Here is a 13,650-nt window from a genome sequence, read left to right as displayed (position 1 = left end):
TGTGTGTTTGTGTTGCGGTGGGGGGGGGGGGGGGGCGCTGCAGTTCTTCTTTTCTGCCACTAGATGTCCTCAGTCTTCCACTAACAATCAGCATAATTCAGCCACTCCCTCTGAGCCCAGGTTGTCATGAACCCAACCCCAAGGAGGCAGCGTCATCACCCAGCCTGGGCTCAGCGTGTTGCTGCGCTGATTGCACTTGTATGTCATTATTATAAGAAGATTTATTTATTAAAAAAGTCTGCATTGCAATGACAGCAGTATGTCAGCTTGCACAGAGTGTGTGTGTTGTATGTGTATGTGCGTTAGTGGGGCATGAGTAATGGTGAATGAGTGAACGTGTTAGGACTCATTCACACATGTGCATTGTGGTATGGTGTGCTAAAATGCATGCAACGTGCGTTAACACAACACATAGGAACGCACCTGCTGTACATGCAGTATATCGTGGTGCCATTCATTGTGAATGCCATCCCGACACAGTGTACAGTAGAGCCCAACACCCCGTGGTGCATCAGAGGGTGATGCATGTTTTTTCATCCATTGTTATGCCATAGCGCGCATTAACGCACTGCAGTACATATTTATTATAGTAGGGGTGTGTGCAACTCCGGCCCTTCAGCTGTGCTTTAACTACAACTCCCAACATGCCTCTGTCTCCAGGAGCCATGGCTGTAACTGTTCGTCTTGCAGTGCCTCATGGGACTTGTAGTTCCACAACAGCTAGTTGCCCACCCCTGGTATATAACATCTATTTTGACAAAGACAGTAACACTCACAGAGGTAGCAAATGAAAAGAATATCCTGATACAAGATATATATAGTTCCCATTCCTCGTGTGTGTAATCCCAAATCCCACAGACAAAATCAGTTCTGTTATATATCATATTTAGGAACACATTCCATCTGTTCACCCGTTTTGGTCATGTGTTTGGGAAGGGTTATGTACAACTACTGATACTCCGGACGATTGATAGGAATGAATACTTCATGTGTCTGTCTTGTTCTCCATAGACTGGCTGCTCAGAGAGCAAAATATTTCAGAGATAAGAATGAACTGATGATGTCTTACAAGAGCGCCCTGGACACGCAGGTAATCCGGGGGATATAATAAATACTTATCAGTAGAGGATACACAATGCACAGTATATAGATGAATACGGGAAGGAGATGAGTGACAGGTTTTACTACAATCAGAAGTTGTCATTTCAGGGCAGCCATCAGAAATTTTAGGGCCCCTTACACGGCTTTAGGCCGGGCCCCCCCCCCTGCGCCGCTGGACACGGGGCTTAGTGACATGCTGGACACGGGGCTTAGTGACGCGCTGGACGCAGGGCTTAGTGACACGCTGGACACAGGGCTTAGTGACACGTTGGACACAGGACCCACCTGAGAGTGACCCTGCAGAGCCCACCATAAATGCTGCACAGCCCATCTGAGACTGTCTATGGTGGGCTCTGAAGGGGTCTCAGGTGGGCTGGTCAGGGCTGCATGCCTCCCTCCTTTCCTTCCTTCCTTCCTAGCTCCTCTTACCTGCACACATGGCCTCGTCTCCCGCCGGACCAGCCAGAAGTGACGTCACTATCGGGCAGTCCGACATCAGACGAGCAGCGCCCCTGATGGGGCCCTAGCTTGTCTCAAAGCCACTGGAGCTGCAATGCTGGGGCCCTGCGCTGCTAGGGCCAGGCCTCCGCCTCCTCGCCCTTGTCATGTAAGGCCGATAGTCATGTAAGGGACCCGGGCGGGCCCCCCAGGCTGCCCGGGCCCCTTACATGAGTATCTGCCGTACCCCCCCTGATGGCTGCCCTGGTTGTCATTTCAGGTTTCGCCTGCAGTGCCACCTACTGGCGTGATCCAGTATTGCTGTAAACCCTCACTATACAGGAAAATTGGATGCCAGCACTATATAGCCAAACTCTTTCTTTATTCTTTCATCAAAGCATAATGCAAAAGACCCCCAGAGTCCAATGTTCTTGTATAGTGGTTGTCAGTAAATGAGCTGGATGAGCACCTGGCTGTAGCACAGTGGCACTGCTGCCTTGCAGTACTGGGGCCCCCCCAGTTCAAATCCTGGTCAGGACACCATCTGCAAGGAGTTTGCATGTTCTCCAAAGACCTGCTGGTGTTGTTAACCCTTGCAGTGAAAGGGTTAAGTGCTCATTTTAATCTAGTTAAAAAAATAGCAAAGTTATAATCACCTGATCCTCAGCCTCTCCCCCCCTCCGCTCCAGCAGTCTAATGTCCCATGAGTAATCACGTCCTGTACATCTATAGGCCGTGAGGATGCCAAGGGACATACGATCACTGCAGTGGGGGAGAAGACAGGCTGGAGGGAGCGCTGTCACAGCCAGCCAGATGTGAGGATCAGGTGAGTATAACTTAAGACATTTTTTGCACCAGGACCAAAACGAGCCCTTAACCCTTTCGGTGCGTGTTTAGCCACACCGCAAGGGTTAAGGAGATTTTTGCTCGGAGTGCTTCTATAAAGGATACCAGTACTAAGAGAAATCGGTGAGATTCTATGCATGGATTATTCTCAAAAGCTAGTTCCCTGGCTGTCAATCTTATTGATTAGTACATTCAGAGTTACTGACCTGAAACAATAGTTCTGCTCCTGCCCCAAATTCATGTATGCTTCTTCTGGGTCAGTGATGCAGAAAGAATTGAAGACATACTTAGCCAGGAAACTAGCATCTTATGAAGGAGGTCAGCAAAGGCAACCCCCATTTGCATTTGTGTGGGCTGTCAAGGTGCATTATGTCACACGTTAATGTGCGTTGCATTAGGCAGCCCATTTCAAGTGGCTTCTAACGCACCAAAGTGTCCCAGAGGTTGGACATGACACAACATTTTTGCTGCAAGGTACTGCAATACACTATGGGGCATCGCTATACATTGCCGTACACGTGTGCTGCCTTAGTGCCTTGGAGTGCTATTCAAAATCAATGGCACCGCAATGTGTCAAAGCATGTAACGTGTACTGCAGTAACACGCATTAACATGAGCTTTATGCAATGCTTAGATAATAACTGTCCCTCCAGAGTTTCCTCTAATACAGCTTTTCTGCTTCCTAGTCCTGGGGAAAACATTCTGTATGAGAACCATATCACACAATATAGTATTGGCACCAGGGATGCACCGATACCGTTTTTTCGGTATCAAATACGAGTACCGATATTTTCTTTTCAGTACTCGCCGATACCGATACTTAAAGTCCCATTAAGGAAGCCGGGCAGCGTGTAATGAGTCACCGCCCGGCTTCCCGATTAGCCGGGAAGCTGTCTCCATGCTTCCTCATCACCAGGTGATGAGGTATGGAGCCAGCTTTTTAGCCAATCAGTAAGTCAGACGGCAAGTCATTACACGCTTCCCAGCTTACTGATTGGCTGGGAAGCTGGCTCCATGCTCCCTCGTCACCAAGTGACATGGAGCCGGCTTCCCGACCAATCAGGAAGCCGGGGGGGTGTGTAATGACTCGCCGCCCAGCTTCCTGATATCGGACGTTCCGGTATCGGGATAGGCATCGGGAGCATTTGGGCGAGATGAGTACTTGCACAAATACTCGGTATCGGCACCAATACTAGTATCAGTGCATCCCTAATTGGCTCAAATGTTCACACAACAAGCTAAGAAATCATATTAAACCGTTGTCACAGGTGAAAATGAAACCAAGCTTTGCTCCCCCTGCGGAACCCAAAATTACAGAGCCGGGATTTGGACGGAATGATATGGGCAATGATAAGTTGGCGGAAAGGAAGAGGCGGGCCCAGGAGGTCTCTAAGCACCAGCTGCAAACCGTCGCAGAACGCAAGCGCCTGGCTGTACTCAATGATCTGGTGCAGCAGAGGAAGGAGTCCGACATGCTTCAATCTACTAAAGAGCTGTAAGTACACTATTGATTTTTCGGTACAAAGTCGCTTTAGTCTGGGGCAGGTGTATTTCTCCATCATCCATTGAGGGACACAGCTCTGAAGAATTCTGAGATGAAGAAGTTATGCTGCTGCCTCCAGGAGAATTGGACACTAGGCAAAAATGTCAAAAGCCTGTCACCTTAAGGGACATAACCCCTCACACCTGCCAGTTTTGCCTAATGCAGTGGCGTCACAAGGGGAGTGCAGGGGGTGCTGCCCGCACCTGGGTGCCACCATTGGAGGGGTGACACCAAAATGACTGATCATTTTGGTGTCACCCCCTCTGAAAAGTCTGGCACTCGGTCATTGACCGAGATTCCGACAGTGTCAGTAGAGAGAAGGGGACCCGGCGGCATACCACATCTCGCCGGGTGAACGTCCCCATCTCTCTCAAGATGGCCGCCGGCAGGCGTCAGTAAGATGACCACGAATGCGCGATGACTTCATTGTTCACGTGGGTTTCACCCGACCTCCGCTCCGGGTGACACCCGGCCTCGGGACGCCCCTGGCCTAATGTCCTCATAATTTATGATTTTAGTTTGTTTTATTTCTTCTGAGATATTATGATACCGAGAGCTGCTAGTTGATTCATACCGGATATGTTAAATCCTGGAAGTTTCTCTAGCTAGCCGACTTAGAGATTCATACCGGATATGTTAAATCCTGGAAGTTTCTCTAGCTAGCCGACTTAGAGATTCATACCGGATATGTTAAATCCTGGAAGTTTCTCTAGCTAGCCGACTTAGAGATTCATACCGGAAATGTTAAATCCTGGAAATTTCTCTAGCTAGCCGACTTAGAGATTCATACCGGATATGTTAAATCCTGGAAGTTTCTCTAGTTCTCATGTCGTTTCTGGTCTCAGTACTAATGATTCATCCTGCTGTGGTCCGGACTTCCCTATGGTTGTTTCTTCAATTATTCAGTCAGACCAGTATCATCTGGGAGATCCTACTCTGACATCGCGAACCTGGCCATGGAGTCGTGTGCACATATATGTCTATTGTATAGTGAACTATGGGGATAGGTTTTTTTCCTTCTCCTTTTATGACGTTGGCTGTGTATTTTTATTTTTATGACTTTATGTATATTTTGGAGTCTGTGTGATTTTTACTTAAACTTCCCGCCACCTCTTTAAGAGGCCGGGACTTGAACTTGATGACGTCTTTAAAAATTCTTATGCACATGAGGCCGTCTTCTAGAATCTTCAGGGCGGCATAGCAGTTACAGTCAACTGGTGCCTCATTTCTATGCTGTTTTGGGGGGAAAATAGGCCTTTTTACAGCCACACGACCACTTCACATGCTTATTCTGCTGTCGGCATCAAGTACAAAGGCTCCTCATCTGCCTTTCTCTCTTCACACACGTTGGGGCCATGAGTAGTACTGAAGAAATCTGTGGTGATTGCACTTTTTAAGTGTTACAGATATGTCTGCTTCTAAGCGGAGGGGCAAGCGTGCCGTGACTACGGAGGAATGTATTGCTTCTAATGCCATTCAGAAATAAAATCCACTAATGCAGTGTCAGCTTCTAATACTTACAAATGTATTATCCTCGGGGTCCTCCCTATGGGGTTTTTCTGTATTGTGATTGTTGTCTTTCCTTCAGTCGTGTAGATCAACGTTTAGCTCTCAGTACCATTAAGGGTCAAACATCTGCCTTGTCTGTCCTTTATCAATGTCCTCTAGCTTCTAACTCCTTGATTCATACTCTTATTCAGGTACTTTCACTTGTTGTTCCTCCTGTTAGGTCTCCTCTTCCACCGTGGGACTTGAACCTGGTTTTATCTGTTCTGGAAAAACCTCCTTTTGAACCTGTTTGAGATATTTATTTGACTTTGTTGCCCTTCTTGTGTCCATCACCTCAGCTAGAAGGGTTTCTGAGTTGTCTGCCTTGTCTTGTAGAGAACTGTATTTGGTTCTTCATAAGGACAAGGTTGTTTTAAGATCTCAGGTTTCCCTTTTACCCAATCTAGTCCCGACTTTTTATTAAAATTGACTATAAGGCCCCATTCAGACTGAGCGATTTATCGCACGATTTTTGCAGCGATAACGCTCTATGTAGCTTCTCTAATCCATTTCAATGGAGCTGTTCACATCTAGCCGCTCAATATCGCTTATAGCTCGTCGCTGTAGCTTGTCGCTCCTACATGACCCTTTTTTCTGCGGATTTCAAGCGATTTTGCTCCTGATTGCATACAGCCCAATAGGAAAAAGTCGCGCAATATCGCACATATAAAATCGTGCGGAAAATCACGTGATTTACATGTCGCTCAGTGTGAATGGGGCCTTAGAGTTTATCTGTGAGCCACAGCTCCCTTTAGACATTGGAATTCTTTATTTGTTCTACCTGACGGTCCTACGGTAGAAAAGGTTGTTCAGCTTCTAGATCCGCTATTTCTAAGTGGATTCATCAGCTTGTCATTCAAGGTTATGCGTTGCGGGATAAGGTTCCTCCTTTTCCTGTTTCTGCTCATTCTAATAGGGCAATTAGTACTTATTGGGCGTTTCACAGTCAGATGTCTTTTACTCAAGACCGCAACTTGGTCTTCTGATCACCCTTTTGCAAAGTTTTATAAAGGCGACGTTTCTACCTCCTCTGATGCTAGTTATGGCAGAGAAGTTCTTCGGGCAGCTGTTTAAGTATTTTTTAACAGTTCCTTTTTTATTGTTGAGCTTTTCTTTTAGTTGTTCTGGTGCCCGCCCATCTGCTTGGACTGCTTTAGAATGTCCCTACACCTTAGAATTCTTCAGACCTATGTCCCTCAGTGGACAATAGAGAAAATAAGCATGAGGTGGAACGGGTTATGTCCCGTAATGAGGAAGGCTTGTACATTTTTTGCCTAGTGTCTAATTATCCTGGAGACAGCAGCATAACCCTTACACCTTAAAATTCTTCAGAGCTGTGTCCCTCAATAGACCCTGAGAAAGGGTAAGAACAAAATCTGATTTCCCTGCCTGGGAGCCATGTGTTCTGCGTACAGCTGCCCATAGATATCAATGTCTGTACCTGGGTATATGTTGGTCTTTGCATAAACATGAGATAACCCGAAATACAAACAGTCTGCATCTAAAGGCGTACATCTTTACACATGCACATGTTAACACAAGTACCGGCGTATACCCGCCTACAGCCATTGATTTCTATGGGTAGCTATATGTAGCACCTGTGGCTCCCAGGAGGGAAAATATGCCCCAGGCACCCAGCCATGTGCATGCGCCCTTAAAGAGCCAGCCCACTTAAAATGGGTATTCCAGATTTAGATGGATGCAGGTGGTTGCATTGACTTACGGTTTCTCATATCCTTCAGCAGTGAGATCTCTACACTTATGTCTGATCAGCAAAGCCATTAAAAAAAAAAAAAGATAGTCAGGCTCCACCCTCTCAGCTCTCCATGTATTCAGGGTGAATCCATTGTAGAGAAGAGTCACTGCTATCTAGAGACTAAAGCTGGACAGGCAGTTCTGGAGTGTCCCAGGATTGCGCTGGAACAATAAAGTTGTTTTTCTTTCTATGGAAGCGGTGTGTGACTTCATGATACATATGTGAACTTCCCACTTACAGTTTCAATTGGTTCTCAGCGTCAAGCCATGGAAATTACGGTGGAAGTGGACATAAAGGAATTGGATTGTCTGTCCAAAGAATTTTTTTAATTGATTTTCAGTCATCTGATCACTCAATGCTAAATGATTGAAGTGTGCAAGGCAGATTGCTGTGACTAAAAGCTGATAGAAAGCAACGACTATTGGGAAGTGTTTATCCAACGGGCTTTACCCATAGAATGTAAAATAGTGAGATATATGGGAGCCTGTTTGGTAGTGGTAGGTACGGGAGGTGTACTCACACATGGCTGGATGGTAACAGCGGCAGTCCTAGGAGCGGGATCAAATGCGAGTACTTTAGGTGGGAGGTTGCTGTAGTTTAAAAATGATGGAAGGAAAAAACCAAAGCGATGGAATTATCTGCCAACCAATCAGAATTGGGTGTTCTAGGTGTTAGCACTTTTCATACACTTGCTGCGAATTGCACATAGCGGGATTTCAATGTCACTGTAGAATATACAGATGTTGTGGAATAATATGCCCTGTGATTACCAGTCTCCATGCTCTCCTGCAGGTTATTATCTGATAGAGCAGCGCAGTATGAGAAGATGCAGAGAATATACAAAGGGTTGCAGGACGATTGGGTCAAAAGCCACGAGATGAAGAGATTGAAGGAGGAGGAGGAAGGACGCTTCATCCGGTACGTTTAATTACACTTTATCCTAGCATGGGCACGCCGGGTCCCCCCAGCTTGTGAAGAAATACAGGATTCAGGACACGGGGGCCATCCTCCATGATTTTAGCCAATGCACAAAAGCCGTAATAATGTTGCTCTCCATCTTCTGGCTCTCGTCACTTGATTTGGGGGTTAAATAAAATTTTTATGTGCGATTATCATTAAAGTGCCTGCAAACCCGAAAAATCTAAATGCATTGTTAACCTCTTTATTAGACTCCTTGTGCAAATAGTTTTTTTCTTTTACAAAATGTTTATTGGTTTAGGAAGAACAAGGAAGATACGAGTAATTGGGTAGGGTGACCTATATTACATATCGATCTTTCCATATTGTAAAATACAAAGAGTTCAGAATGTGCGAGATTATGAGACTATGGAATAAAAAAAAGACCCATACCCAGAGTATAGATACAACAGACAAAATCCAGGTTCAGGGGTATATCAAGAGAATGGCACATTTCTCATCGGTAAGTCCCCATTCACACATGTGTTGTGTGAATGCATTCAAGCAACGCGTTAAAAATGTGTGATGCACTTGCAGTGCCATAACTTGTTAGTGGCACCCGAAACTCGGCCGGTAAAACGTGCATCTTTGCCTGTGTGTTGTTGAACACCATACGCGGGTGCATCAGCTTCTTTTGCCACATTTGTCGCATGTGCGGCAGCCCATTGAAGTGAATGAGCTGACATCTGGCAGATGCAAACGATCATGCACGCCACAAATGCACGCCCAGTGTGAACAGGGTCTCAGTGTGTATAACAGCACATATAGATTAAACGTAGTCGCAAAGCTTAATATAATGTCACCTACATGTAGCACATGTGTAATAGAAGGGCAGGGTGAGTTTCTTAGTTTTAAGGGAATGGGTGTTGAGGTGGGCGAGGAGGGAGACGGAGGATGAAAGGGGTTGAAGATAGGGTATGGTGGAGGGTAGGATGGGAGAAAGAAAAGAGAAAAAAAGGTCTGGGGTGTAAATGGTTGGGGGTGAATCCAGGGCCCGAGGCGCTCTGCTCCCCTATAAAAAAACTTAGAGTTATGTTAGGATGTCAGAAGTATATCTGTAAAAAATAAGTCAAGGCAACTGGACTTGTATTTTTTTTTTCTTGAAGACGTTTCACTGATCATCCGACCAGCTTTCTCCATTCAGAATGACTTGTACAAAAAATCCTCTGGGAATAAATATGGTGAATGTCGCTCCAATCCACATAATCTGTTATTCATAACCAGGTGTTGATTGCATTTGTATAATTGGAGTCTAGGAGGTGTTATTAATCAGCCCAGAGAGGTGTTAATACAGCATTGTATGTGGCAGACAATAGATGTCTCAGAACCCCCTGCGTCACCCAGCCCCCCCACTAGAGATAATTTTTTGTCATTTTAAATTGAGAAAGCTGGTCGGATGACCAGTGAAATGTCTTCAAGAAAAAAAATCCAGCAAGTCCAGTTGCCTTGACTTATTTTTCACAGCTATACCATAACCTGGATGAGTGAGAACCTTCACAGATGATGCCAGAAGTGTTGCATCAAAACATTGTGGCCAGCAATGGATCACCCAAGGTTGCCATATTTTTTAGAAGTGATTGGTGTTATTTAATATAGCAGTTTACGCTCATTAACCATTGTGCCAGTTACCCTGTGTTTTACATCATTAACCCATTCCCTGCCACCACCGTAAGGCATACGGCGGAACAAAACTGTTCCCAGCTGGCCAGGCCAGTATGCCTTACAGAGGTGGCATATACAGTTCTGCTATATAGTCATGAATTTATACCAGAACTGTTCCCCGGACTGTCCCCTTTAAATTAATAGCTGTCATCAGCGGCCCACAAGCCGCTGATAACTGCTATTAACACAAATACCGGGCGCCCCGCCGGCACTGCCTGGAGCAACTCCAGGGGGCTGAGGAGCGAGCGGCAGCTGGTGGGGAGAAGCTGCAAGTTTCAGGATGGCCGAGCGGTGAGGAGAGCGGAGCCACTGTCATCCTGTCAGTTTGTCATTTTCCGGATGACTGCGGCTCTGTGCGTGGCCAGATATTTAACGATCCCTCTGTGCAGCACAAACACTGGAGTGATCGTCTGATCACTCCGGTGTTTCTAAATCACTGGGGACACATAGTACTATGTGTCCCCAGTTATGAATGAACAGGATGTGATTTACATCACTTCCTGTTCATGTTTTCCTCAATGGGGAGAAGCACTCACTACAGAGGCTCCTCCCCATTCACAAACTGCTGATAGTAAACATTTTACTATCAGCAGTTTGTGAATGAATGGGAAGCCTCTGTACTGAGTGCTTCTCATTCATTGAGTGCTGAGCCTGCAGAAAAAGAAATTGAGGACTCTGTGTCCTCAATTTCTTTTTCTATTTCAAAAGGGAAATGTCAGGTTTCAGACCCCAGATATTTAACCGTAGCCCCCCCAACAGTAAAGAAAAGAAAAATTACAAAAATAAATAAAAAATGTGCAAAAAAAAAGCACAAACCCCCCCATCCCCGACACACATAACATACGCATCGCAGTGCATGATTTTTTTCTTTTTTTTCTTTAAAAAAAACCCATAAATTTAAGTGTGGCAGCGCATGGCAAAACTTTGTGTGCATTGTCGTGTGTTGTGATACCTTATGTTGCAATTAAATATACGCCTGTATCATTTTATCACAACACAAACACAGCGCAAAATTTTTTTTAAAATAAGTTGGATATTTACAGTTTTGCGTTCCCTTTTCTCAAAAAGGCGCAATTTCAAATTTGCAAATATTTGTTATTTATTAACACAATACAGTTTTATCTTTTAGATTTAGTCAAAAAATATTTATTTTTGGTGCACCGATACCAATTTTAGGGCTTTAACAATTGAATTGTGTATTTTTATCGGTTTAATATTAATTTGAGAAACATTTGCGCAATTATCGCACGACCTACGAATTTAGTAGCACCGTCTTTTTATTCTACCAGGCCTGCGCTTTCAGAAAATATATGGTTTGGGGGGTCTTTTACAAACGCTAGCAACGCAGCAGTTGAAAATCAAATCAATGGGAAAAATTGCAAAAATGGCGTGGCCAGCTGAGGTGCAAAATGTTCCGGAGGGCTTGGCAGCGGAAGGGTTAAAGAAGAACTCCCGGGGGGAAAAAGAAGTAGCACTGGGGAAATCTCTGGATTGATGTTGAATATTGAAGCAAAATCTGGTTTTGATATTTTATCTTTTAAAGGACTATTTGTTTTTGTCTTATTTTTGGCCAGAGTTCGGCACTTTGTCTTGGACACTCCGTTTGCCAGAGGAGTTAAAGAGTATTCAATTCCAAAAACTAAAATGTAATGTATAGAGCTTACCAAACCTTAGATGTAGCGGCTGCATTAGTTTTCCCTCGATTTTCAGCTGGTAATCCAGTAACACACTTCCTGTAGCTCCTCTCACTCCTGCACTCTGTCTATGGAGGAACATCTTAGCCACCCTTGGACAGCAGCATTGTGGAAGTGTGGATTGGGTTGTTAGATTCACTAGTAAATGTACATGGACTTTACAGCAGTTACAAAAAACGTTTTTTCCTTTTGCGATAAGAGCCCTCCTTTTGCAGTTTGCGCAATATTGCGCGATTTGTCGCGCGATATCGCGCATATGCTTGCATTGCGCAAGCTTGAATCGCGGCTAAATCCGCTCCAAAAAGGGTCCTGCTGTAGCGTCACACGACCCGCGACAGCAGGACCCTTTGCCCCATTGAGAAGCATTGGAGAGCGATATCGTGCGGTAAATTGCCGCGATATCGCGGGAATTACCACGCGATAAATCGCTCAATGTGCACGGGGTCTTAATGTTTTACCCAAATGAACAAATGCTGACCGTTGTAACCACCCGTCGGTGTTAAGTTGTTTCTCTCAGCCCCCTAATCTCCACTTTTGCTGGACAGCTTGGTCTGTTAAAGGAAAAATAACAGATTTTGTCCGATCAACAGGTGAAAATAAAAGAAAAAAAATATAAAACAAAACTAATGCAGCCATCATAAAATTTGGTAAGCTGCAATAAATTAAGCTAAAGCTTTGTGAGACAAAGGTTTGTTCCTACACACTCTGTGTACTGCTGCTCCTACATTGTCCAATAAGCAAGTTGGGGGTTTGTCCGGGATCAAGCTATGCTGCTGCAACAGTGAAGGTCAGGGACCTGGCTGTGCTTTGTGGCAGGAGTATCTGTAACAGAATGGCAAATATTTTGACAGGCAGGCCAGTTCATATGTATTTCATCCATGTGTTTAGCTGCTTGCCTTGGAGCTCGTCTTTAAAGTGGACCTGTTCTTTCCCCCTGTAGAGTAAAGCAATGGGTTCACTTTCTTACCTCCCCACCCCAACAACTTATACTTACCATCCATATGATCCATATGGTATTCCTGCATTTTGTTCAGCTTCTGCAAGTAAGGAGAAGCCACCTTTGTAACCTAAAGCAGATTTCCAGTCGGAACTTATGCATGTCTGACTGCTTCCCTAACTTCCTGCGACTGTTCTGGACCAATCATCAAGCACCAGTGCCGTCACATGCTCCTCCATACCCAGAAGTAATGGGTATTTCCACTGTTCCCAGCAGCTGAATAAAGTGATAAAGAGCAAAGGAGACATGAAAATGTGCTGCTGGATTACTCGACCTTAAGATTCTCTTAACGGAATCGCAAGCCACAGGCAGAACAAAAAGGGGCGGAGCAAACTACGTATTAAATAAAAGAATAAAAATGCTCACATTGTACATAGCGACCCTAGACTGAAACCAGAATGTGCCCCGTAAAAACTCCTGATCTGGATAGATGTTCCGGCTCAGGTGACTTCACAGGATATTAAAGCCCGAGGTACAGGATGACAGGCAGCTGACATCATCAGAAAGGAGGTCAGATCCTCAACTTTCATATTACGAAGCACTCTGACATATTTGTTTTTCTTCCACCCCAGGGCCGGTAGTCACCTTCTTCTAGATCAGTTCGAGAAGTATCGCCGCTGCTTCCAGTGCAAGAGGCGAACGTCAAACTGCGGAGAGACCAACGTTTGGTGCGAGTCGCGCTACATCCCAGGATGCCGTCTGATGGTTTGACCGCCACCGTCTGCTCTTCAGTAAAGTTTGTTTATTCATAAAGCGTATCTGTCGGTTTGTACTTCCTGTCCTAAATGCTGTTATTACAAATGAGCAGTTCTGCATACTAATTACATTGGATTCTAAAGCTTGAAACACTCTCCTACCTCTATCTCTGCTATGGCCGTGTCAGCGGTCAATAGAACTAATTGGGTCGGTGGCGGTATTGTTGGGAAATGCGCTGTGACGCTGAAAACAGATTGTGCCTCAACAACGAGGAGAAGCGGTGTGAGGACTAATTAGCAACTTGAATGGAAGATTGTCTGATGTCTAAAATAAAGATTTATTAAATATGCACAAAGTCTTCTGTTTTTCTGCTTCCTCATTAACTCAGGATTACGGGTTTCATTGTACTTTG

The 13,650-nt window shown here is 45.0% G+C and overlaps 1 protein-coding gene across 1 annotated transcript in view; it reads left to right on the top strand.

Annotated features, from left to right (window-relative positions):
- CCDC81 (coiled-coil domain containing 81) overlaps positions 1-13,650 on the top strand; it is a 54,733-nt gene extending 41,083 nt beyond the window's left edge. Inside the window, exons 13-16 of the mRNA XM_018553240.1 lie at positions 1,012-1,090; positions 3,654-3,880; positions 8,025-8,150; positions 13,115-13,650. Of these exons, the coding sequence (XP_018408742.1) occupies positions 1,012-1,090; positions 3,654-3,880; positions 8,025-8,150; positions 13,115-13,253 (571 nt within the window). The 3' untranslated portion in view covers positions 13,254-13,650. The remainder of the gene's footprint in view (positions 1-1,011; positions 1,091-3,653; positions 3,881-8,024; positions 8,151-13,114) is intronic.

The sequence above is a fragment of the Nanorana parkeri genome, unplaced genomic scaffold (assembly GCF_000935625.1).
Source record: "Nanorana parkeri isolate BGI_ZX_2015 unplaced genomic scaffold, ASM93562v1 scaffold114, whole genome shotgun sequence".
Lineage (NCBI taxonomy): Eukaryota > Metazoa > Chordata > Amphibia > Anura > Dicroglossidae > Nanorana > Nanorana parkeri.
Note: the sequence above shows the minus strand (reverse complement) of the source record. Positions and strands in the feature narration are given on the sequence as shown.